This window comes from Thermobia domestica, chromosome 17 (genome assembly GCF_964235325.1).
Source record: "Thermobia domestica chromosome 17, izTheDome1.hap1.1, whole genome shotgun sequence".
In the NCBI taxonomy this organism is placed as follows: Eukaryota; Metazoa; Arthropoda; class Insecta; order Zygentoma; family Lepismatidae; genus Thermobia; species Thermobia domestica.
This window is the reverse complement of record NC_137470.1, coordinates 1,189,244-1,215,552: the sequence shown is the minus strand read 5'-3', so window position 1 is coordinate 1,215,552 and position 26,309 is coordinate 1,189,244. Positions and strand designations below refer to the sequence as shown.

General features: G+C 35.2%; 1 protein-coding gene across 1 annotated transcript; it reads left to right on the top strand.

Annotated features, from left to right (window-relative positions):
* The first annotated feature begins 18,593 nt into the window (after positions 1–18,593).
* Positions 18,594–24,085, top strand: LOC145673841 (uncharacterized). Its single transcript, XM_081743611.1, has 3 exons — positions 18,594–18,719; positions 21,651–21,847; positions 23,142–24,085. Exons 1-3 carry the CDS (start codon positions 18,673–18,675, stop codon positions 24,059–24,061), a joined length of 1,164 nt encoding a protein of 387 aa, XP_081599737.1. The 5' UTR covers positions 18,594–18,672; the 3' UTR covers positions 24,062–24,085.
* Positions 24,086–26,309: the final 2,224 nt, after the last annotated feature.

Sequence of the window (26,309 nt, the reverse complement as noted above, 5' to 3'; positions counted from 1 at the left end):
TGGATACCAAGAGTAGTATTAGGCATAACAACATTCTCTGCTTTACTAGATGTACATGTACAATTCTTTAAATTTCAGTGGTATACGTTATCTAAACAAATTACTATTTGCCATGGAACGTAAACGACAAAATTAAGACTTTAAAATTACAAAAATTGTCTCTTAAATTCCAAAGAAGCTGTATATTTTAAAAGCAATGAAATATATAATATATATGTATATTACTATATGTATATATATAATATATATGAATCTTACAAGAAATATATAATATATATATGAGTGACAATAAATACAGTAGAGCATCGATCACCAAAACAACGGCTAACTGAAAGCATTCCAGTGTAGTGCCTTCACATTTATTCGAATTTTAACAATCCTTTTTCAGTCGCCAAATTCACTGCCTTGAGACGGCTATGAAGTTGTTGGAAACAAGAAGAATATGATGCTGTCTTTAAAACACGTATGAGATTTAGCGAGGAAAAAATAAATAGAAGAGTGTCAGCTATGAAGCACACAAAGTTTCAACTCCCTTTACTAAACTACTTCATGTAAAGTTGTGTTTTTTGGTTCCCTCTTTCTTCTATGACAATGATACAAGTTTTTTCGTAAACGATTGGTTATCCGAACACCACTAGTCTCCAATTGTTTTTGATAATCGATGCTTTATGTATATAATTAAACAAAAAACAGCTGTCTATCACATTATTCTCACCCAGTATTAATAATAACAAACATATAATTTGGAAATACATCAAACATATCAACAGTAACGAAATTAACAATCAAATAATATGTCAACAAATATTACATAACGAAAAATAAATATCAGAAGTAAAATAAAATATGATCATAAATACTACAGCAGCAAATATAAATAGACCTATACATTTAAAAAAAATAGCAAATCACTGTACACTTATATGTCTTAATACCACATCTGTGCGCTCTACCACTGAGCTACAGTGGCCCCCTAAGCATAAGAAAACAATCTGTAATCCATATAAAATTATTGAATCTTACAAAAAATAATAATAATAAATAAATAAAAAACATCTCGCTGTGATATCGAAGATCTCTGCCTCCAACGATGACGAAAACAACAAAGTACAGCAAGAAACCCTAAAAGATGGTGCATTTTCTATTAATAGCAGCTCAAAAAGGATTCCCAACTGACTTCGTTCTTCGAGAAGCAGCGACGACAATCATTACAGAACTTATCCAAAAATTAAATACACATCCGAAGTCGGATCCTCACTCCGTTTTCCGTCACTACGATCTCCCAATGAAGTTGAAACAAAAACATGTTTTCCTCCTTAACGATGATAATGATAACAAGTAACACAACAATCGATAAAAGATGAACAAAATAACTAGAAAATTACAAGAAATTTATGAATGATAATAATACCAAACGTGAGCAAAAACAAATTGAGATGATGCACTGATCTATATTAAAGTAATTACCCATTCTTACCAGTATTTAATTCATAATTTGGCGAACATCATTACGTTACAAATTGCAGCAGGTTTTGTATACAAAGTGATACAACATTCCATTGAACAGGATCTGAATGCCAAAGTTCTTTCTGCATGATAGTAAGAATTACATTTTCTTTTTGAAAAAATGAAATGAAACATTTGAGTTTTACGTCCCACGATTATGCCGGTTAGGCTAAAGGAGACGGTCATGATGAATGACATGGTGGAATGAAGAGTGGGACAAAACGGGAGAACCCCGAGAAAACCCACGCACACGGTGTTTGTCCACCACAAAGTTCACTTGGCGGGGGCTGGGAACGAACCCGGGACCCCAAGCACCAGTGATGAACGCTCTACCACTGAGCCACCGAAGCCCCGACATTTTCTTTTAATTAAATGCTCATAAAAGATATACATGGCCTTATGCAGAGTCCTTTTGACGTATAATTAGCGTCATACTAAATGCCTGACTACTGCAGGCAACATGTTAGTCGAACGCTTTAGTATTGCACTAATCACGCGTCAAAATGACTCTGCATAAGGCCCACAGATTCTCTATCTATATCTAACACGTGTAAGGTTACACATATTCTGCCTTAAGAAAAGAACTCGTTATAGTGTTTTGTATTGAATCAGATGGGTCATTTTATATAAATATCTATGCAAATAAACTAAAAGCAAATTTCATATGAATAAATCCTCGAAAGCAAACTAAATTGTAATTATTTCAATATTACCTCAGGACGCTCGCGTCAGCACTAAAGTAATCACTTTCTTTCCTTCCTTTCTGACTCTCTCTCTTCGCAAACGACGAGCAATTTGTTTCTTTAATAGCTGGGCCAGAAATTCGATCCTAGAAAAAATATTTTTAAAAAAAGCAGCATTTACACTTAAGTAAAAGTTTTCTGAAGTAACTAACCTATTCTAACATATGAAATTGTAGTAAAGACATTATCAACTAAACAGAAAAATCCCGGCGGGAGCTCATGTGGTCCGGATTCCACGTTAATCAGTAGGTCCCGTTGTGACATGTAGGGTTCGATTCTCGTTTGTCCCTGTTCGGGAAGACATTATTGTGAACCGCGTGGGTCCGTATCTTGTTCGGTACGCCTTTTATTATTATAGTACTGGGTTCGATCCTCAGGTGTGCGTTGTCGCAATGAAGTGTTTGATTCAATACATAGGTCCTACAAATCCCTAGGTGGGCTCGGACGTCTACCATGGTCTGGGATTCGATCCTTTTTCACTAATATATCTCCTTGAATATGTAATAACAATTGCATCATTCATTTCAGCCTACCATATATCCACTGGACCCACAACTTAGGAGTTCGAACCAGAACGTTTTAGTGAACCAACATAAAATAAATTCTAATTGTACATTTAGCGCTGATGCAATTTATTAATACGCGTATTATTAAGTTGCATAGGCGCTAATCACTCGTGCTGTAAAGAAAAATGAATTAAGTTGTTCCTTAAAATTAACATATATGAATTTAGATCATGATTGTTATTTTGAAAGGATACTCAACCTTTGGATTTTTGCTTTTAATTCACAACACTAAAACTTTACGAACATATAATACATCACTTTTATGAAACTGCAAATGAATAACTGATCACTGTGATATATATGTATATATTGATTTAATTTTAATTTGGGCCCGTTGATTATCGAAGACGCGGTTGACGCGGTCGCCACGAATTATTGGTTATGTTTCGTTACATTGCTGATTATACACCTTCACTAGCACTGTTCACTTACTTTGACACTGAAGGGGAACTGTATTGGATATTCAGGGGTGATGTCCTGCAGGTTGCGGGTTGCTCTCATCTCACCTTCCTTGCGGTGAATTGAATTGTATGCCGTTCTCCAGCTCCATACTGCCAAAACCACTTTATTCACGCATGTTAAAATATTATCTAACGTTGCTCATGCACTTTAATTGTTCGTTTTGGTTTTTAAGTAAGAGTTTACTGAACGTATGTGTCAAATACTTCATTATTGCTGTATATGCGTACCAGCTACTCCATTCATGGTTGCCTCCTATCAAAGTCGTCGTCAGACTACTGCACCCTTTCTTTCCGTCTCGTCTTGTTGCTAAGCAACAGTTCGTCTTGCCACGCAGTTAGGTGATGTCAAAAGCTAAAAATAACTATGACAAACCATACATTGGCATTTTTAGAGACGACGTTTGTCCATTGTGCTGGATTTTAGCTCCTTATATGGGAAGGAGAGAGGAACTCTTGCGATCTCCGTCGCAGACAAAATGTACATACATATATGCACATTCGTTTGTTGGCTGAGAGAAAAATTCTTGTGAGCACTTTTATGCGAGATTCATTTGAAAAGTTAAAAATTTCTTCTTAAAAATTGACTGAGCTGAACTGTATGGTTACAAAGGCGCTCGACAGGACGTTTGTTTTTGATCGAAGAGGAAAAACAAACAGAACCCTGCAACACTGATCACTTCACTGGTGTCACCAAATTTCATCCATTGGTCTTCAAAGGGTTAACATCACAACTCTTCTCGTGACGATATAACGAAAAATTTTCAAAGTTCATTCGGAAGTACGATAACGAACACGTGGGCCATACGAAACGAATTTCGGATTACGGTTGGGCCATAATTCAAATGAAGTCCATCAATGTCTTTTATTATTTCAATATTTGTCGTTTTAAAATATTTAAGTGCCACAATTTCAAACACATCAAAATATAAACAAAGTTATTGTTATTTTCCTTTAAAATAACATATTTAATAATTGAACAACTAATTACTGGCATTGTTTACCATTAAACACAAAATATTATCTTTACAAATATATTTAATAATTATTGTAACCTAAAATGTTTACTAATGTAGTGCCTTGTACTCCTATATATAACATAAATTTATTTTCTTACTATTTTCAAAAACCTTCATTTTCAATATTTACTTTTATTAAAAACAACTTCCAACATTCTTGAAAATTAACACAATAAATATATATTCATTTTCATATATTTTTATTAGTAGTAGTCTTATTTCAATTCTCATTGCTACTATGAACTAAATATATGACACACAAATTAAATTCTAGTATGAACACACGTAAATATTTTTCAAAATATTGGTTAAAGTATGAAAACCTTTACTTAATTCTACAACAATACTAATTTATCATAATATTTTACATTTATTACATTCTGGTTAAAACTTGACCAAGAATGGACTGAGCAGTGGATGGTTTGTCAAACCATTACACTTTTTGAAGTGTCTGCTCTCCGAAATTTTGAAGATACCTACCCACATCAAAATGTCATTTATTTCCATCCCCGAAGCAAAGTGAAAAGATAGGATATTTGAGTAAAATTTAAAAATAATATAGAGGGGACTAATAAGAAAATTGCCTACTCCGGGCATTACATAATATGGATAACCCATAATATTTAAGGAACCTTTGCTTCCATGTTTTCAAGTTAAGACTTGAAATGTTTTCGTATTCAACGAAAAGATTAATACAAAGTAAATGCAACAATAGTTGCTAACAATTATCACATACACAACTTACTTGGTATTCATTTATAATAAGATGTCTCATTATATATTCGTTTCATCTGAACGACGCGTCATGAAGGTGGGTACAGATAACGACCATAACTTACCACACCAAACTTCAAGTATCCTCAGCTGATTACTAATCCCAGAGGCATACTGCTTGATTAAAACAAATAAATTGACATAACACATCGTAAGTATACATTACTATTAATTGACGCACAGTTATAATTTAGAAATTGAGAAATTTCACTAATTAGTTTCAAATATGATCATTCAGATTTATTACCGAATGGTTTCTCACCAAAATATTTAAATTTGTGATTCAAAACATTTTAATTTTGAAATATTGCAACACTGTGATGGAATACCCACTAGAAATTTTCCACATCTTCACTACGCAAATTTATTTCTTTTCACTATATTTGATAATTTTCATTACGGAAATGCACTCTTGCACTTCAAAAAGAAACACTATATTTTCTATGATTCAAAAACTAAGACTTTGTTGTGAATGCGTTAACAAAAAAAATATGCAATTACAAGTGATTTCATATTATGTATATCTCAAATATCAAAATTTTAAAAATGGTATCTCTAATCCAACCTTTTTTTTGTTAAAATATCAAAGCCATTGCAAGTGTCGGTTTCATGCAATACATGCAGTCCGGCTTAACGAAGTTTCGTTTATCCTACACCTACTCGAGGCTTTTTCAACACAAAAACAATTTTCAAAGGTTTCATTTGCCAATAAACAAATAGCGTGAATGGTTTCTCAACATGTATGACTGCTGCATAGCACAAGAAATTGACTAACTTATCACTACTTGAGTAGCAATTACTTTTCTTTTGTGATAATTTTCGATGTGCACCAATTTTACTATATTTAGGTTGAACACTAGATTGCTTTTTTCTTTTCACTAGGTTTTTCCATTTACCTGTATGCTTAGCTTTTGTTATGACGTCACGATCAGCTGATAGCACATCACTGACAACAATTGGCGATCGACATTTAATTTTCCTATTACGTTCACTTTCAAATCGCTTGTGCGTAAAAGATTTATTCACCCGATTACCACATTCTTCCTGAAAAGGTTCGTGATATTTGTTTGTAGGTGATGAGTGGTCAGCACCTGATCTATTTACTACGCCATGGATCGCTAAGTTACTAGTGTAATTCAATTTTAAACTTCGGTCACTCGTCTGAGCATTGGTGCGACTGTTACATTTATTCCTCAAAGAACCTTTATGAACATACTTGGAAAATTTTGAAAAACAATACAGCATACGTTTAACTCTTTTTAGTTTCCGTCTAACTTTACGTACTTTCTTTTTATGTTGCCGGTGCTTTTTGCCATATTGAACCTGTGAACTATATTTTCTTGCCCTTTGACAAACAACATTTCGTAACCCACTAAAATTATCTTGACAGGTTTTCAATTTCTTTCCCCACGTTATTGAGTTATGTTCATTACCATTAGGCCTACAAGACACAAAGCCATTTTTACTTCCTTCTAAATACACAATTTGAATGCAAGTGACAATGCAAAAGATGACATAATTCATTTGTTCCATCTGTATGTTTTTAACTTTCAACTCGCAGCTTAAAGAACTACTCTTCTCTTGACAAATCTCTACAACCCTAACATGCACAAAAAATAAACAAGTTTTGTGAAACGGAACGCATTCCAATCTACTGGTTAGCAAGGTGCCATAAAAACAATTTTCCTCTAAGAAATACATCACACTACAAGGTTGCGCATATGGGCTACTTTCATTCCCCTTTTCAACGCAATTTATTATAACTCTAGTAAACCTTTCTGTAGTGACGCACGCATTGCCTCTGTGAATGGCAATTGTCCCTTTACAAAACAAACAAATAGTGGCAACAGCTGGCTGTTCATTCACACACACAGCTACACTAGACGTGACCAACTCGATGGTTGGTAGGAGTTGCAAAGCAGCTGGGTTGAGCTTGTTATTCTTTTTTCTCTCTGTTTCTTTTCTTTCTAGACTGCTATTCGAGAGAGACAAAACAAATTCTTTGGCTTGGCCTAACTCAATGTTAACGTGACTGACAACAGAAATGCTTTCATTTTCTACCTTTAATTCACTGTCAGATATTTCTTCAACCTGTTCAAATTCATTGTCAAGAAATTCAATATTAGCTTGATTTACTACAATAGATGGTGACTGAGACTTAACACATGGCAAAATAGTACAACTTTCAACACATTCATTTTTCACTGTTCGTGCGTATGCTTTCTGAGCTACGGGGGCAATGTCCCACAAAGTACCTACGGACTCATATTCAACAAATTCTAAACTATTTTTAGCAAATTTTCTTTCTAATGGTGCTGTTTTCCTTCTACAACTTTCGTAATTTTGAACATTTTCTAACTTATTAACATTTACAGGAGAATCAGCAAACCTAACCCATTTTTGTGATGTTGTTTTACAGTTTACCGTCTTTTCATCGCTGGAATCCTTATTACAACTAATCTTATGATGCCTTAAGTACTTTTTATATATCCTTTCGGCTACCCTTTCTTTCGCAATACGTACTATCTCTGAAATTTCAAAGTCAATGTTTAACTTACGTTTGATGTCTGACAAAGTAACAGATTTTGATTTATAGACACATTCATTTTTAACTCTTCGATAAAGCTCAGATTCGCGTATTTCATGCATTTGAGACACAATTTTATCTTCAACTCCTGCTCTATATTTTATATTGCTTTCTAAAAGAAATTTTGCAGCTTCCTGTTTAGCTCTTTTACGAATTTTAGATTCTTCCTGATCTACCTTCAAAGCATTTTCAACATCTCGCAATGTAAATGGTTCTATTCTATATCTAAATTGCATTTCTACCATTACATACTCTCTTTCTTTTAGAAATTTTCGCATTTCCTTCATGACAGGTACCATTTCTCCGTTCACATACATGATGACTGATTTACGAAATCCAAACAACAAAATGAAAAAGTACTAAAAAGGCACTACAATTTACCTTGATCAAAAATACAATTAGCGTCACTTTTATGTGGTTTTATCAAACGTTCCAGTACATAAATTACTAGTTTCGATTTAGCGGTTCAGGAGTTCTGTCTCTGTTTGGGAGCGCCATTTTGTGACCTGTAGGGTTCGATTCCTGTTTGTCCCTGTTCGGGCGCCATTATTGTGACATGTAGGGTTCGATTCTCGTTTGTCCCTGTTCGGGAAGACATTATTGTGAACCGCGTGGGTCCGTATCTTGTTCGGTACGCCTTTTATTATTATAGTACTGGGTTCGATCCTCAGGTGTGCGTTGTCGCAATGAAGTGTTTGATTCAATACATAGGTCCTACAAATCCCTAGGTGGGCTCGGACGTCTACCATGGTCTGGGATTCGATCCTTTTTCACTAATATATCTCCTTGAATATGTAATAACAATTGCATCATTCATTTCAGCCTACCATATATCCACTGGACCCACAACTTAGGAGTTCGAACCAGAACGTTTTAGTGAACCAACATAAAATAAATTCTAATTGTACATTTAGCGCTGATGCAATTTATTAATACGCGTATTATTAAGTTGCATAGGCGCTAATCACTCGTGCTGTAAAGAAAAATGAATTAAGTTGTTCCTTAAAATTAACATATATGAATTTAGATCATGATTGTTATTTTGAAAGGATACTCAACCTTTGGATTTTTGCTTTTAATTCACAACACTAAAACTTTACGAACATATAATACATCACTTTTATGAAACTGCAAATGAATAACTGATCACTGTGATATATATGTATATATTGATTTAATTTTAATTTGGGCCCGTTGATTATCGAAGACGCGGTTGACGCGGACGCCACGAATTATTGGTTATGTTTCGTTACATTGCTGATTATACACCTTCACTAGCACTGTTCACTTACTTTGACACTGAAGGGGAACTGTATTGGATATTCAGGGGTGATGTCCTGCAGGTTGCGGGTTGCTCTCATCTCACCTTCCTTGCGGTGAATTGAATTGTATGCCGTTCTCCAGCTCCATACTGCCAAAACCACTTTATTCACGCATGTTAAAATATTATCTAACGTTGCTCATGCACTTTAATTGTTCGTTTTGGTTTTTAAGTAAGAGTTTACTGAACGTATGTGTCAAATACTTCATTATTGCTGTATATGCGTACCAGCTACTCCATTCATGGTTGCCTCCTATCAAAGTCGTCGTCAGACTACTGCACCCTTTCTTTCCGTCTCGTCTTGTTGCTAAGCAACAGTTCGTCTTGCCACGCAGTTAGGTGATGTCAAAAGCTAAAAATAACTATGACAAACCATACATTGGCATTTTTAGAGACGACGTTTGTCCATTGTGCTGGATTTTAGCTCCTTATATGGGAAGGAGAGAGGAACTCTTGCGATCTCCGTCGCAGACAAAATGTACATACATATATGCACATTCGTTTGTTGGCTGAGAGAAAAATTCTTGTGAGCACTTTTATGCGAGATTCATTTGAAAAATTAAAAAATTCTTCTTAAAAATTGACTGAGCTGAACTGTATGGTTACACCGTCTCATAAAGCCTCGCTGCAGGAAGGAACGTTAAGTTCAAAATCAATTCAACTCAAGAAAACAAAGAAAATAAATCCCTTCATATCAAAATCTACCTTCTATCTCTACGTATATAGTTAATTTTAAACTTCACAGGATAGTAAAATTATCATTTCTACCTATGACTGTATTTCGTGTATTACTCAGGTACAGTTTTGCAGAAAATACTTATCAAGTAAAATTTACTGCAATATAAAAACTTAAATAGAACTCTATACCTATATATACTGGCCTTCCTGTCCTGTTTTCCTTCTCGAATTCGCATATGCATCTTCTGAGAACGAGCCCACTCATTTCATAAAAATCTTCCTTCCTACAGGATTCACGAAACTACTCGAATGAAATACCTATTTAGCAACAACTTTTAATTGTCTTATTGACTAACGTCACATGAATTGTTAAAAACCTCTCTACTTCTTAATCAAAAATAGTAATTTGCGGATGTTGTCTTTAACGCGCTTGTTATTAATGCCAAGTAATTGGTGCAATTACAAATTAAATTTAATGAAGCTAATTTATGACATCCCATAATATGTATCTTGATTCAACGTTTTTAATTTGTGTAAAAGTTTCTTCTGTTGTATGCCAGCACAGGTAGAATAAAATGTAATTATTTTATTACCCGTCCAATTTTATTACCTAAGATTTCAAATAATATTTAAATAAAATTAATATTTATAGATTAACTACTACCTTCCTTATCGGGTAATTAGATAATAATTTTAATAAAAATAAAACGAATAGTACATCTCATTCTGGCGTGTGAAACTATACAAACAAGAAATAATAGGCACAAGTGTACAAAATACAACTTTTTCTTGTAACGCTTCTGCACTGTAAAATGTGACAACTGGATAACCAATAGAAAAAAAAAGTACTCTCTCCTTTTAACCTTATGCTTACATGTGCTAACCATGTTTCTAATGCCGGTATTGAATTCTTTAGTTAGTGACATACTGGGTACCAGTATCATACCGATATGAAAAATGGAGTGCATTGCCTCAGTATTTATTACTTACAGCAGCGTGCAGGTTAAATATATGCACACCACTCGAAATAAATGTTGAAACGTTATAATTATTTCAGAAATTTTCTTGGGTTAACTTTACAATGCCCGCTTCAACTTGTATACTCACTCAGAATCGAGAAATTACACTATTAATTTTATGAAAATGAATCCAAACTCCACTAACCTTAAGCTAACCCGTTCATTATCCCCCTACTCTACTTATCAATATCTTAGTCTAATCTACCCTACCCTACACCACCACACCTTTTTAAAGTGGTCCTACTAATCGGTTCGCATCTGGAGTGTGTATTGTCCTAAGATTTGCTTTAGCTTACATGACAATACCCCACTCACTATTTTAGATGAACTACAAGTGAGCCGCTAAATGTAATTGTTAAAAATTACAATTCTTTCACGATTTGCATATAAATACAGCGTCCGATCGACTCAAGGCAGAGCGATTATGCTGCACTCCCGTGAAAGCGCTGGAGTGCTTCGTACGGGGCAAACGTGTCAGCGATGATGAGTATGCGCACAAGCGTAGATAGTGAAAACACGAGGGTTTTCTCAGTGGCAGTTTCTGTGACGCTTCTAGTGGTTTGACACTAAGTAACGCTCACTTGTAAAATAAAACTACAGCTATTGTATACTGTGCAAAAGTACTACATTGTCAAAAAATAATGCTTAATACAATCCTCGAGAAGATGGTTCCCTCGAGAAGACGGTTCTGCCAAATTAATGTTTAAAACACAATGTGAACCTTTTTTTTTAAAAAAGGAATGGGGCTGTGAACATAAGTAAATACTGTCTGTGCACAGCATATTGAAATTAATTTTGAGTGCTAGTGAAAGTGTCATATGGGTGTGTTCTTCCACCATCCTCGTTTATGCCTATCCTCTCATCGCTGACGTGCCTCCTCCCTATGGGCGCACCACCTCACTAACGCTTGGCCCCCGTGCTGCGCTTCTGCTCTGACTCGGTTAGATACTATTCGTGGTTGGTAAGAGTGGACTCTGTGTAGAGCAAGTTATTTTGGATATCTAGTTTCTCTCCCAATCTTGCAAATATAAGATCACAAGTACTGCTTACTTCAGAAAACATAGCTGAGCGAAAGCCCCGTAGAGCTCTTTAACCGGTAAGTACACGCACCCTTTTTTGTGACAGCAGTACTCTCTCGGGGGTTCAATAGACCCCATAATTAAGACAATGTAGCATAACTCTAGACACGTTTTCAAAAGTATTTGCTACAATTGGATTTTTTATTCTCGTTTTGAGACATTTTGTTCAATTCTTCCATCAGTGGAAAGCCGCAGTGGCTCACTGGTAGAGCGTTCACCTTGGTGCATGGGGTAACTGGCTCCATCCCAACTCCTGCCAAGTGAACTTTGTGGTGGACAAACACCGTGTGCGTGGTGAGTTTCCTCGGGGTTCTCCAATTTCCTTCCACTTTCTTCATTTCTCACAATTACCGCCTCCTTTAGCTTAGCCGTCATAAACGTGGGACGTAAAAATTAAAATTATCATTATCATTATTGTTTAATTTTTCTGAACCAGTGGTTAAATGGTTTCATTCTTACCTTCACGAACGTAAACAAAGAGTAGTGATCAATCAGGATCATATATCGACATGGTATTGTATCAAGAGTGGAGTGCCGCAGGGTAGCGTACTAGGTCCCCTTCTCTTTGCCCTTTATATTAATGATTTCCCTAAAATTCTCACCTATTATAAATACCATATTTACGCTGATGATTTTCAGTTATATGCTTCGTTTCCCCAACAAGATGAAATTCCGGCTGAGTTAATTTTAGCTGGAGGCGAAAAATTGTGGAACAAGATACACAAACTCATTCTCCTTATCTGGAACAAGGAAGAATTGCCACAAGAGTGGAAAGAATCAATCATTGTTCCAATTCACAAGAAAGGCGACAAAACTGACTGTAATAATTATCGAGGCATTTCTCTTCTGTCAACATCCTATAAAATCCTTTCAAATATTCTGCTAGCAAGATTGACCCCATACGCAGATGAAATTATTGGAGATTATCAGTGCGGATTTAGACGAAATCGATCAACTATCGACCAAATATTTACCATTCGCCAAATACTCGAAAAGAAGAGGGAATACAATACCCCGGTACATCAACTATTTATTGATTTTAGAAAGGCTTACAACTCGGTTAGGAGAGAAACATTATACAACGTTCTTACAGAACTTGGAATACCGAGAAAGCTAATTAGATTAATTAAGATATGTTTAAGTGAATCCCAAAGTAAAGTCCGGGTAGGAAAATTTTTGTCCACGAGCTTCCACGTCGAAAATGGCCTGAAACAAGGAGATGCGTTGTCGCCATTATTATTTAACTTTGTGCTGGAATACGCCATAAGGAAAATCAAAGATAGCAACCAGGGCCTAGAGTTGAACGGCATTCACCAGGTTATGGCATATGCTGATGATGTCAATTTAATAGGGGATGATAGGAGAACAGTAGAAATAAATGCAGAGATCTCATTAAACGCTTGCAGGGACATGGGTTTAGAAGTAAATGCAGAGAAAACTAAATACATGGAAGTGCGTCGGGACCGTAATACGGCAAATTGTGGAGGCGTTAAAATATTAAATAATTCTTTTGATAAAGTGGATACTTTCAAATATTTAGGATTAATATTAACAGACGAAAATCATATTCACGAAGAAATTAAATGTCGACTAAAAGCAGGGAATTCGTGTTACTATTCGGTTCAAAATCTCTTGTCGTCGCGAATTCTGTCGATGAATTTGAAGCTTAAAATATATAAAACGATAATCATGCTTGTTGTTCTGTATGGTTGTGAAACATGGTCGCTTACTCTGAGGGAAGAACATAGACTGAAAGTATTTGAGAACAGGATCCTGAGAAGAATATTCGGACCCAAGAGGAACGAGAATGGGGAATGGCGGAAGCTTCATAACGAGGAACTACATAGTTTATACGGTTTACCCAACATTGTTAGGGTCGTCAAGTCTAGGAGGCTTAGGTGGGCAGGTCATGTAGCTAGAATGGAAGAAAGTAGAAACGCTTTCAAAGTCTTGACTGGTAGAACCATAGGAAAACGACCATTAGGAAGACCTAGGCGCAGATGGGAGGACAATATTAAGATGGATCTCGCAGAGATAGAAATACAAAATAGAAACTGGATGCAATTAGCTAAGGATAGAAGTCAGTGGAGAGCTTTTGTGAACGCGGCACTGAACCTCCGGGTTCCATACGCCATAGAGTTAGTTAGTTAGTTAGATAGATATTGATAATGCGATTGGGAAAATAAATACTGAATTAAGCAAAATCAGCGACTGGTCTACGGCTCATGGGTTAAAATTAAACGCAACAAAATCGCAGTGCATCTTAATTGGCTCCTCAAGAATTCTCTCTTTTATTAATATCTATCAGCTCCCAAATATAAAATTGTCCAATACTGTTATTCCATTCTCCACAACTGTCAAAAATTTGGGAGTCATACTAAATCAAAATCTCTTCTGGTCAGATCAAATAAATGGAGTTTGTAAGAGAGCATTTGGTGCTCTGCATACGTTAAATCGACTAAGAAGTTTCTTACCAATATCTCTGAAGATCAAACTTGTCAAAGTACTGGTGTTTTCACATCTTGACTATTGCGACTCAGTCTATTCTGATCTAACAGAAAATCAATGAAAGCGATTGCAAAGAGTGCAAAATGCCTGCATTAGATTTATTTTCAATATAACTTACAGGGAACATCTAACATCCTTTTATAAAAAACTGTCATGGCTGACGGTAGCTGGAAGAAGAAATTTACATAATCTTACCCTATTGTACAAAATACTTACTACGTCAGAACCATCGTATCTAGCCCATAGATTTTTATATTTATCAGACTTTCATACTAGAAGCACAAGATCACAAGATAATTTCTTGCTCTCCATACCCAGTCACAATTTCTGATTCATACTCAAAATCCTTCACAGTAAGTACTACACGCCTCTGGAACAGTCTACCTCAATTCATACACAACGTTTTCACAGTTGCCAAATTAAAAAAAAAAAATCTGTAAATTCCTTTCTAATAAGTAAACATAAGGATACTGGTAGTTCATGAGTCATCTTCGTTTTACAAGATTATTAATAACCCACATATGAACACACAACTAATAGGTAACCTATGTTAATTTGTACAGCTTATATATTTATAGTTCTGGTACCGCTATATGCAATATGCAATTTCAGTTTCTCCATGTTATTTTGTTTCCTATATTGTATATTATTTTCAATTTTTGATTTTGAAGTGTTTAACTATTTTTTTACTTAAGTAGTATATTCTTTTTTATGTGGTTTAATACTTTTCTTTTGTAATTGTTAATATTTTCTACATATTGGTGCTCTTTTCTTTTTAAAAAAATAATGTATCACGTGATTAAGTGCTCGGAAAAGGCTGCAGAGCCTTAACTTCGCCACGTAAAAGAAGTCATAAATAAATAAATATCCGAATTATCGATATTATTCGGATAACGGTTCATATCCTAATGGCAAATAACGAATTATGTCCGGATAATGAATTATTTCTAAATTACGGATAACGGAGATATTTGTGCGACGAATAAGAAGATAATTATTGTGATTATCTGGAAGTTAATTACTTGTGTATTAGTGACTATAAAATAATTGCAAGATAGCTTTATTCGGGTTTTTACAATTGGTTATTAAATGCAATTTGTTTATTACAAGAAATATAAGATAATAAGTAACAGAATAATATATACAGGGTGGCCCATTTTAATATTTCCACAGAAATATCTCGGAAACGCTTGAACATAAATCAACTAAACAAAAACTCAAATAGAAAATAATATCTGGCAAATCGAATGGTGATATCGCAATACCCCACAGGGCCGTTCTTCAATGGAACCCAGGCCGGAATTTTAAAATTTCAAATGGAAATTTGGGGCGCGTGACACCTCGTTCTATAGATCTTTATAAACTGAAAAGTGATGTGACAAAAAATTTACATATCGGTCACCGTATTCAAAATGGCCGCCAAGATAGTTACTTGTATCAGATAATCGTCCAGTAGCACTAATATGAAAACGATTGAACATAAATGAGCCAAACAACAACTGAAATAGGAAGGCCATGGGGAAACCAAATGATGTCACGGTGCCCCCCATGGCCACCTTTGATGGGAGCCCAGGTCAAACTTAGAAATTTTAAACGATAATATGGGTTATGTGATACCTCGCTCAATAGATCTTCATACACTAAACCGCGTTGTGGCAAAATATTTTTCATATGGGTCACCGTTTTCAAAATGGAAGCCAAGACATTGTGCCTGTATCGGAACGAGGTATAGCTTGACCCATACTTTCGTTTAAAATTTATAAGTTGAGCCGTGGCCCCCATGAAAGGCGACCTTGCAGGTCACCGCAAAAACATCGTTCGATCTGTCCCATGGGTTTCATATTTTAGTTTTTGTTTCGTTTATTTATGTTCAACCGTTTTCATATAAGTGCTACTGGATGTTTATTTGATACAAGTAACTATCTTGGCGGCCATTTTGAATACGTTGACCGATATGAAAAACCTTTTGCCACATCACTTTTTAGTTTATAAAGATCTATCGAACGAGGTGTCGCACGCCCCATGTTTTTATTTAAAATTTTAAAGCTGGGCTCCGGGCATCATTGAAAAGCGACCCTGGGGGCACTGAGCCATCACCACTCGATTTGCTCTATGGTATTTCCTATTTCAGTTGTTGTTCAGTTCATTTATGTTCAACCGTTTCTAAGATATTTTCGTGGAAAGATTAAAATGGGCCACCCTGTATATATTGCATATATGCATTTTAAACACATAATTGTTGTAGGAAAAAAGGTAAAAAAATATGTATTTAATCAATGGACATTTCCTTTTTAACCAACAACGTATGTTTATTGCTTTATTTATGTAAAACTAGCTTTGAATATTGTCTATGCTAAATATTTCAGCGAATTATTTTCTAGTTACGGAGTAAAATCACTTTAAACAGCACTCAAAATCGCTATTGACGTCACAGCAAAGGTAACGTTTTCTGATTGGTTAACGTCATCAGTTCGTAAACACTTCCTTTGAATGTCTGCTAAGGTATGTTGATGAGTTGATACAAAACTAATATTTTGTTTGAAGACGCATAGAAAAGGAAAATGACTGATTTAGGATTTATTAAAGCCAACCCCAACAACCTTCCATATGTTGATTAATTTATGATTGCTTCATTTTTTGCTAATAATGAAGACTACAGTATAGCTGAAATAAGAGGCGTGAAAACAGCGCGAAATGTTGAAACTTATTTTTAGTGTTATTTTTCTGTAATGATTACATTTTAAACCATATGTTGTTATATTTAAACCATATGTTGTAATTTAATGTTTAAACGATATCTACATAGCAAATGTAACACAATACTAAGATGATAAAAAGCGAGAAGCTATTTGAAAAACTTGGAAAAATGATTTTTTTACGATAGAAGCATATTGGAATGGACGTAAACTATAACACGAGTGGTTCGTGTTCGTGTTCGGGAAGGTCATTTTTATAACATGGTGGGGTTCGATTCCCACTTGTCCCCTTTCGGGAAAACATTCTCATGACCTTCTGAGTTCGAATCTTGTTCGGTACGCCTTACTAATAATGGTATTAGTGGTTAGAATTCGTATGATGAACTGCACCAGATTGCAACTTGATATGAGTCAGAACCAAACTTGTATATGCGCGTACCCACCTTCAGTGACACGCCTGCAGGACCACATAACACTCCTTTGTCCGATACACAGGAAGTTCAAGTCACCATTCACAGTACTGCCAACTCCTTGAAAAGGATAAAACTAACAAAGTTTGCGTCGACGTATAATCCATGGAGCCTTATTCCACTTCAGCCAAGAGAAACTGGGAAAATTAAAATGGAATGGGAGTGAGGAGGGCCACACGCTCACAAAACAACCTTGTTAAACTACAAATATAAAGTAAAATCGTGTATAATTTTGCGCTGTTTAATGAGCCCAATGAAAAAAAATGAATAACCTTATGTAAAGAAGTTCAAGTTGCACGAACGAAGTTGCTTATAGTAATAACAACACGACATTAATTTGCATGTTATCCAAATTTACGAATCCGTACATGAATTCATGTAAATGACTCTTTTCATTAGTAAATGCAGTTCTTCTATGTCATGAATTTTTTCTTCTGGTTAAGTTGCATTCCGGGTCAGATTTACATTGGGAGAACTCCATCGGGCTACCGGTTTGCTTTTAGGGACCATATTTTAAGCGTTTTTTTTCTTTTTTAGCGATATTCAATTCACATTCGGTTAGGTTAGGTTAATAACATTTAATTCAGACAGTATTGCCAAGCAAGCGTTAGGGAGTGAGGGCGGGTTACAGCCCCTCAGGACTAGTGATGGGCAGTGGGATTATTCCCGGTGGGAAGGAATTTAAAAAATGGGAATATTCCCGGGTTTTTTCTCTGGCCTATAAATTCCCGGGAAGGAATTTATTTCCATTTCTTTACTTTATCTTCCAAATTATAAGAATCAAATGACTAATTACTTTATTTTAGTATATTATGATTTACTTCTAGGTTTTAAAGAATTTGGATAGAAAACAACGTGCATTGGAGAGCTCTAACCCGCCTTCATTCGCTAACGCTCGCTCTGCAATGCTGTCTGAATTTAATGTTAGTAACGTAATTTAACGTATGAAAAAATAAAACAACCGAATCGGAATAGAATATCGCTAAAACTTAGGTGCAAAAGCTGGCCCCCAATGCTAAAGAACAACCAAAATTAGCAAAGTACTAATTTACAAATGATGAAAAGGAACCATTTTGTAAAGTAATTTAGAATTATGTAGAAATAGAGATTAAGTGCAATTAATAAACCCTGAACCACCATTAGTAATAGACGTCTGTCTGTCTCCTCTCTCTGACTCGAATTTCTGAAGAGGTACTCGGACTTCTTCTACATGTGAATTAACGTATAGAATTTCGAGAAATAGATAGAATGAAAGGCCCTGTATGGCAATGTTACCTGTTAAAATATAAAGACAAGTAAGTATCTTGAAAATTTTGTGAACATAGAATAGAATAGAATAGAATATTTTATTGTCATTGAGCTTTACAAGCAATAGACAACGTCCGAATGAGATATACATTTAGATACAGAAATATATAAAAAAAATAATCATTTCATACAGACAATCAAATATTGATTAATTTTATAATGAACAACCTAATAATATTTGAAATAAAGTGCCACTGCAAATTAGGACACAATGTCTTGACATTCACTAAACTCTTGAATCGAGAAAAATGGATTCGTTACTAACCAATCATATAACTTTTTCATATAGACCATAAATATGTATGCGCAAATGTTGTTAAATTGGTGAGACATGTATCTTCTAGCATTTACCCAATCTAATTGGTTTATAACATTTATAAATTTAATGTGTTTATAATATCAGTGATAGAGTCAAGTTGAGCAAATCCACTTACATATAGCCTAAATTAAAACTGTTACTTTATAATTTACTGTATAATTTTTTCACACATATTTAATTGATATAACATGTTGTAAATAAATATACATTTATGCGTACTCTCTAAATATAATAAAGTGTTAATAAAGTAACATAGTACCGTTCAAAATATACATTTTAAAGAATCCTCTGTGGACAACAGTAATAATATGCTTTGATATAAAAATTAATTCCACTTTGAAATCATAATATAGTAATAGAATGCAATTTTCTTTCTGTTTGTACATAAATTCCCGGATAAATTCCCATTTTGGGAATCTTCCCGGGAATATTCCCGAAAAATATCTTCCCGGGAATTTACCCATCACTACTCAGGGCACGTTGTTTTCTGTCTTCGTTAGTGTTGGCCCCCATTACTAAACAATTACCCTCCATCGTTACGGATATAAATACTGCATCCGATATATACCATAAAAAATATAGTGAAAAAAATACGGCTGATACTTAGTTTCTCCCTCAATTTTGCACATATAGAATCTCCACTTTTACTTATTTCACAAAATATAGCTGAGCGAGCGAAGGGGTTAGAAGCCACGCAGGGCTCGTAGTTTTCCACCTTTATCACAATCTAGACAGAAGCAAGGTACTCGGTTTTCGAGCCATGAAACTAGTCGGAGGAGATACTAAATGCCGTACAAAAATACTAATCAATCTAATCTAGGTGGCCAGTAAAAGCAAGAACTGTTTAACCGAGTCAGAATAGGGCAAAGCTGATGAGCAGCTGTGTCAACTACAGTCAATATAGACGTAGGAAAGGATACACTGTGTTCCTCATGTTAGTCGTTCGGTTCGTGACTTAACACATTCATGGAAACAAATTAATTTCATCGTGTCTTCCTTATAGCCTATAACGTGCTTAGAAGCCTACACTTTATATTACGTTTCTCAACATTATAAGTGATATTAGAGGTAAAATTGCAATACTTTTTCGAGTATTAGTTTGTTTCTCCCCCAAATCACCTGGTAGTGACTGTGGCTGAAGTACCGGCTCAGTATACTTGTACCAGTTGATGGAGGTGTGGACTGGCATTTGTGTGTAGATTCATTTTAGGAGGACTTAAATGTATGTACGCGATAAAAGCTATTGTGCAAAACGTATTAACCAATTGTGCTAGGAGGCCACTAAAAAGCATGAATGCCGCCTAACTGGCTTAGAGCAGGCGTATCAGCGACGGTGGGTATACACTAACGAGGATACCACAAAACCGTATATGGCATAAAACACCTTATGTGTAGATTTTGGGGAAGATACTAAATGCCACCCTACTTTTTGTTTAATTATATATTATTCTGCAAATATTACCGATATATGGATCTGTAAACGGGGTCGGTTACAATAACAACTTACTTTGTCGCGTGTTTCTTCAATATTGAAGCTAGATTAGGTCCGGTGTTGTTTTAAGGCACAGTAGATTTGTAAAATTTAATAGGGTCATATAATTAATCAAACTATATGAGGATTTACCTCTTACACCCCCCCCCCTTTTTCAAGTAATCGGAATGCTTTCAAACACGTAGTTCTCTGTAAGGAAACTGTGGTGAACTAAATTCGTATGTCAATGCAGTGTATTAAATCACGATTAATAACGATAAAGCTGGCCTACAGGTACGGCATTTAGTAACATAGTGTTTCCGCTATATTCGCGTACTCGTGTATGTCCACCGTCGCTGACGCACCTACTTCCTACGGACGCATCCGTGGCAATCCACTAGCTTCGCCCTACCTTTACACGGGTTAGATATCTTTCGTGCTTTTAAGCGGCCACTTAGCACAGGTTGTTTATGTTTATATCAATATCGATTTTATGATGCATGTCCATATGTATTTATACCCATAATGGTTAAGGTCTCCTGCAGCGGATTTGTATCCATAAATGCAACGTTTCCTGTCAGAAACAATTTATGCAATACTACTAGTATATTTTGTGAAGAAATAACTAACCCATAAATTCATGTATGGTTGCGTAATTAGAGATGCACTTAAATTTCTTGCATAACGAATAATATTAATATGTGCATATGAGATTATTCGATTCCTTTTGTTAATAAAATAATAAATTACTAGCTGACCCTGCGCTCTCTACACAGCGCATCATTCTCATATGACCATGACTCTCCTTATCATTCCTCAAAACATCTGTGCATGTCCTTTTACAGACACAAGTGAAAGACATCTTGATAAAAATTCGCAATGTGTATCATAATTAGGAGATAATTTTCGATAATGTTTTTTCAAAATCTCGCATCGTTTGCAAGATTTAAGCCCAGTTCCGGTTGGAGTTAGAATTGTCGGAGGTATAATAAATTTGATATATGAATGTATCGTAATGAAAATCGACAAAATGGTATCATAAAGTGGAGAGTTTATTAGTTATTTTTTGAATATCTCGCGCCGTTTGCGAGATATGATTCTTAATAAATTATTTTCTTAATGTTTCAGATCAGAAAGGACCTCATATGGAGATGAAGCTGTAGGATACGTCCAGCTTAAGAGAGAAAATGATCGCTGCATTATTAAAGGCCGCGTAACGCCAGAACACAAGGTTAAAAATAAAAATTACACCGTTTGTGTAATCATAAATGAAAAAGAAGAAAAGGTAGAAGTGGCCAAATGTGAAGATTGTGCAGCTGCAGCAGGTTAGTTAAAGTTTATGACCTTAAAGAATATATTTACGCTGTAGGAATTTAACAGTCGCGGATGCACTTTAATTTGGTTAGTTGGTTTAATTGACCAGAGTTTATCAATTAAACCAACCTTTCAGCATCAAAGCTATATGAGACGTGGACCAGCTTAACATGGAAACCGAACCACATGAGCTTTCATTGACTCGGGTCTCCCGCTCTAAGGTTGGGTATGTTAGAATGGAATTTGTGTCAGTGAAATGAGGATAGAATATTTACGAATTTCTATGAGAATCAATTGCTTTATGTTCGACAATCTAACGACAATACAATAAGTTCAGATTTTCACGTGAGTTGCTTTGGTTGCTCGGCAAACGTCAAGGAAGTGTTGAATCTTTCTAAAGTATTACAGACTTGCAGGCAGCAGTATTTCTTGTAATAAGTCATCTAATCCTAACACCGGTGTGTGGTATACAACGTACGCTTAAAAAAAAATCGGGCTAGCTTCTGGGGTCGTACAATAGGGCCTCTCTTTAGGGAATGGTTATCCAGGAAATCTGATATTACGGGAGTAATACGGCAGGGATCTGTGTAGTTAGCGTATGTATCAATGTGGTACATCATCGTGGAATCTGAAGTTGTTTACTCATATTCCTGACTGGTTCGCCTGAGTTTTGCTGAAAAGCTTCCCGAACTGCTTTAACTTTCTCTTCATCCATCAGTTTCTTGTCACTGCCTTTCTTCCTCAACACTGAAAGTTTCCAGCAATTCTTTTAGGTCACCGAACAATGTAACGATGGTCTTGTGGTTCTGTTTCCTTAATTTCCCTGTACGATCACAAGCAACTTGAGTTCAGCAAACCGCAAACAACACTCAATTTTTTGACGCACAGTAAACGACGCAATTTCCAACACTTTTAAATCATCATCAAAAGGATGCGCTCCACTAATATTGTTTGCGATCTTCCGTGTGCTGAAGATAAAACTTGTCCAAAAATTTAAACCGCGCAACTCTTTCATTGTTAACTGCCAGATACTTACATTTCTTATTGGTGTATTTCCAGCTGATACACTGCATTTAAATTTACTTAATCGTAATGACAGGTGTGCATTACCGTGTTCGTAGCTGCTGGTGCTAAAAGATAAGAATGTTGTAAAGTAGGATAAATGAGACTCAGTCATGTTATTAGGTAAAATACAAATAATGTTATATCAATGTGTCGTAAATATATGTTAATATGCAATAAAATCTTTTATACTTATTTCGTTTTAAAGAAAAGTCTTATTATTTACTTATTTATTTTTTGCAGGCGGCTGTAAACACGCTGTAGCATTTTTAATGTGGATACATAGACGGAGTGAAGAGCCAGCAACCACGTCCACTACATGCTACTGGAAAAAGTCTGTTCTGTCATGTGTTGGTGGGGCAAGAAAATTTGTTTGTAGTAGTGCATTGGTTTCTTCAAACGTTAATGTACCATTCGTTCCCGCTAGAACAGACCTTTTGTCAGCAGTGATTGAAGAAGGTAAAAGAAGAGGGCGACAGAACTTGTTAATTAGTCATTCTACTCCAGTTACACCAATAGATGAACTATCGCTGCATAACTTATGTTGCTGGTTTTCTTTCACTGGAAAGAATACTCTTGATGAGTTTCAAGAGTTCTGCAGCAGTGTGATGAAGGATTTCGCTTGTATTGAAGCTTCAGAACTGACGTCATCTCAAAGTGAGTCCGAGCTATGGCATAAACTTCGCTTTGGAAGGATTACTGCTTCAAGAATTTATGAAGCTAGTCGCTGTCATACTACTGACGGTAGTCTTGTGGAAACCATATTGGGTTCTCGCAGTGTAGAAACTCAAGTTATGGTACGCGGATGCAAACTTGAATCTTCAGTTCTTCACAGGGTCGAAGAACTGACTGGTAGGAAATTTTCCAGGCGCGGACTAGTTTTGAAGCCAGATTTGCCTTTCTTTGGTGCATCACCTGATGCTGTGGACGATAATTGTGTTGTGGAAATAAAGTGTCCCCAGAACACTAAATCTGTAAAAAAATATATACTCAATACAGGCTCTCCGGCTTCAAAATATCTAGCACAGATTCAATTTCAGATGCATATTGCAGGTAAGAGAGAAGGACTGTTGTGCATTGCAGATCCACAATTCGAAAAAACAAAGAATGTTGATATTCATCTTATTATACACAGTTACAAAGAGAATTTTCTCCAGTCATAATATGGAATATCTAAATTTCTTGCTTTCTCACGAGTCTTGGAATGGCATATATAATACGTCTAACACTGAATATAAGTTTAAATACTTCTTTGAAACTTTCTTACATTACTTCAATATGGCGTTTCCAAAAGTTACTCGTAAAATCCGGACGTCGTCCACTAAATCGTGGTTAACTAAAGGCATTAAAATTTCTAAAAGTAACCTATTTAGATATAATAGATTACTCAAAATAAATACATCACTTCCTCACAGTTTTCGAAATTATATTTTTAAGTACAGGAAAATATACAGAAGAGTAATTAAAACAGCTAAATTACTATCAAATAGCTCCACAATACTTAATTCTACTAATAAAGCTAAAACTATGTGGAAAATCTTAAATGGTAGAACAAACAACAAAAAGAGCGACTTTGAGTATGTTAAAGTTGGGGACGAAATTATTAAAGAACCTAAGCGGATTGCAGATGTCTTCAATGATTATTTTCTAGATAGTGTACCATTTCCTGACCCCATACAAGCGAGTTATGACGACTCGATGAAATTTCCAATGCATTCACATACGATCTTTTTAATTCCAGCAACAGTAGAGGAGTTATGGAAAATATTGAGTAAGATGTCTAATTCGGGATCTTCAGGTTTTGATGAAGTTCCAGTGACTGTTATTAAATTTTGTTTTCCTTTCATTGTAAATCATCTCTGTTATTTAGTTAACCTATCTCTTGAGAAAGGATGTTTTCCATCAGTGTTAAAAGTGGCAAAAGTAATTCCTCTCCATAAAAAGGGGAGTATGCATGATGTAAGAAATTATCGCCCAGACTTCATTCTTTCCACGTTTTCAAAAATTTTTGAATATGTGATGAAGTCACGACTCTGCAATTTTTTGAAGTCATGTAACTTACTATCACCATCACAACATGGCTTCCAAAATAAGAAAAGTATTGAAACAGCCTTGTTTGATTACATGTCCAATATAGCTCTTGAATTAAAAAACAGTAAATATGTTGTTGGCCTATTCATCGACTTATCCAAAGCTTTTGATACAATTGATCATCCTATTCTTTTAAGCAAGTTGTATGCTTATGGTATTAGAGGAGTAGCTCACAACTGGTTTCTCTCTTATTTATCCAGTAGGCAACAAGCGGTACAAATATCAAAATTAGCTGCAAATGGGTTTCAAACAACTTGTTCGTCTTTATCAACTATAGTCAGAGGTGTTCCTCAAGGTTCCATTTTGGGTCCTATTCTCTTCCTGATATATATAAATGACTTGTTAGAATTTATGCATCCAGCGAAATGTATTCTATATGCTGATGACATCAGTATGATAATATCAGGAAAATCAATAGACGAAGTTGAGAGGAAATCTGACATTTTTACGGACAAATTAGTAAAATGGCTAACAGCGAATAGGTTAATTATAAATCATGATAAATCGATTCTCTTACATTTTCATTTTCCAGGAAAACCGCGTATATCACCTAGAATAAAAATATCTTCTAACTTACTCCAATATTCTTGCATAACAAAGCTTTTAGGTGTAATCATAAGTGATGATCTTTCATGGTCTGCCCATATCTCCACTTTAAACAAGAAACTAAGTAGCGTGTGTTTTGCCTTATACAAACTTCAAGGTACTGTATCGGGAGAAGCACTTCTTAGCTTTTACTACGCCAAGTTTAATTCATTAATTAACTTCGGCATAATACACTGGGGATCGGCTGAAAATAGTTTAAGCACTTTCCGATTGCAAAAGAAAGCAATTAGGATAATTTTTGGGTTACCCACAAAATCGTCATGTAAAAAGGTTTTCAGAGAAGCAAAAATTTTAACACTCTCCAGCTTATACATATATAAATCTATTCTTTTTACTGTGAAAAACAAGCATCTTTTTATCTTTAATAAAAATGTTCATAGCCATAATACAAGACAAGGTAGTGACATATTTGTGATGCATCAAAAATATGCTAATATAAGCAAAACCGTGTACATGAATTGTGTCAGATTGTATAATAAACTTCCTCTGTACTTGAAAAATATGACCAATGTTTCCATTCTTGGTAAGACTTTATATAATCTACTCACTGAAAAGTGCTATTACACAATTAAAGAATATTTAAATGACTCATTAACTGAAGAGTTGGAAACAAATACTTACCCGTGAGTACATGCCTGGTGTGGTACAAACAGTTACCTAATTATGTGGTTTTGTATTTTTAGAAAGATTGCATTATGTATACTTCTGGTACTT

Excerpts from the sequence above, each read along its gene's own strand:
- LOC145673841 (XM_081743611.1), top strand. The coding sequence starts at position 18,673 with ATGAAAGGCCCTGTATGGCAATGTTACCTGTTAAAATATAAAGACAA. Across the intron at positions 18,720-21,650 it reads CTGTTAAAATATAAAGACAA|ATCAGAAAGGACCTCATATG; the intron begins GTAAGTATCTTG and ends TTAATGTTTCAG. Across the intron at positions 21,848-23,141 it reads AGATTGTGCAGCTGCAGCAG|GCGGCTGTAAACACGCTGTA; the intron begins GTTAGTTAAAGT and ends TATTTTTTGCAG.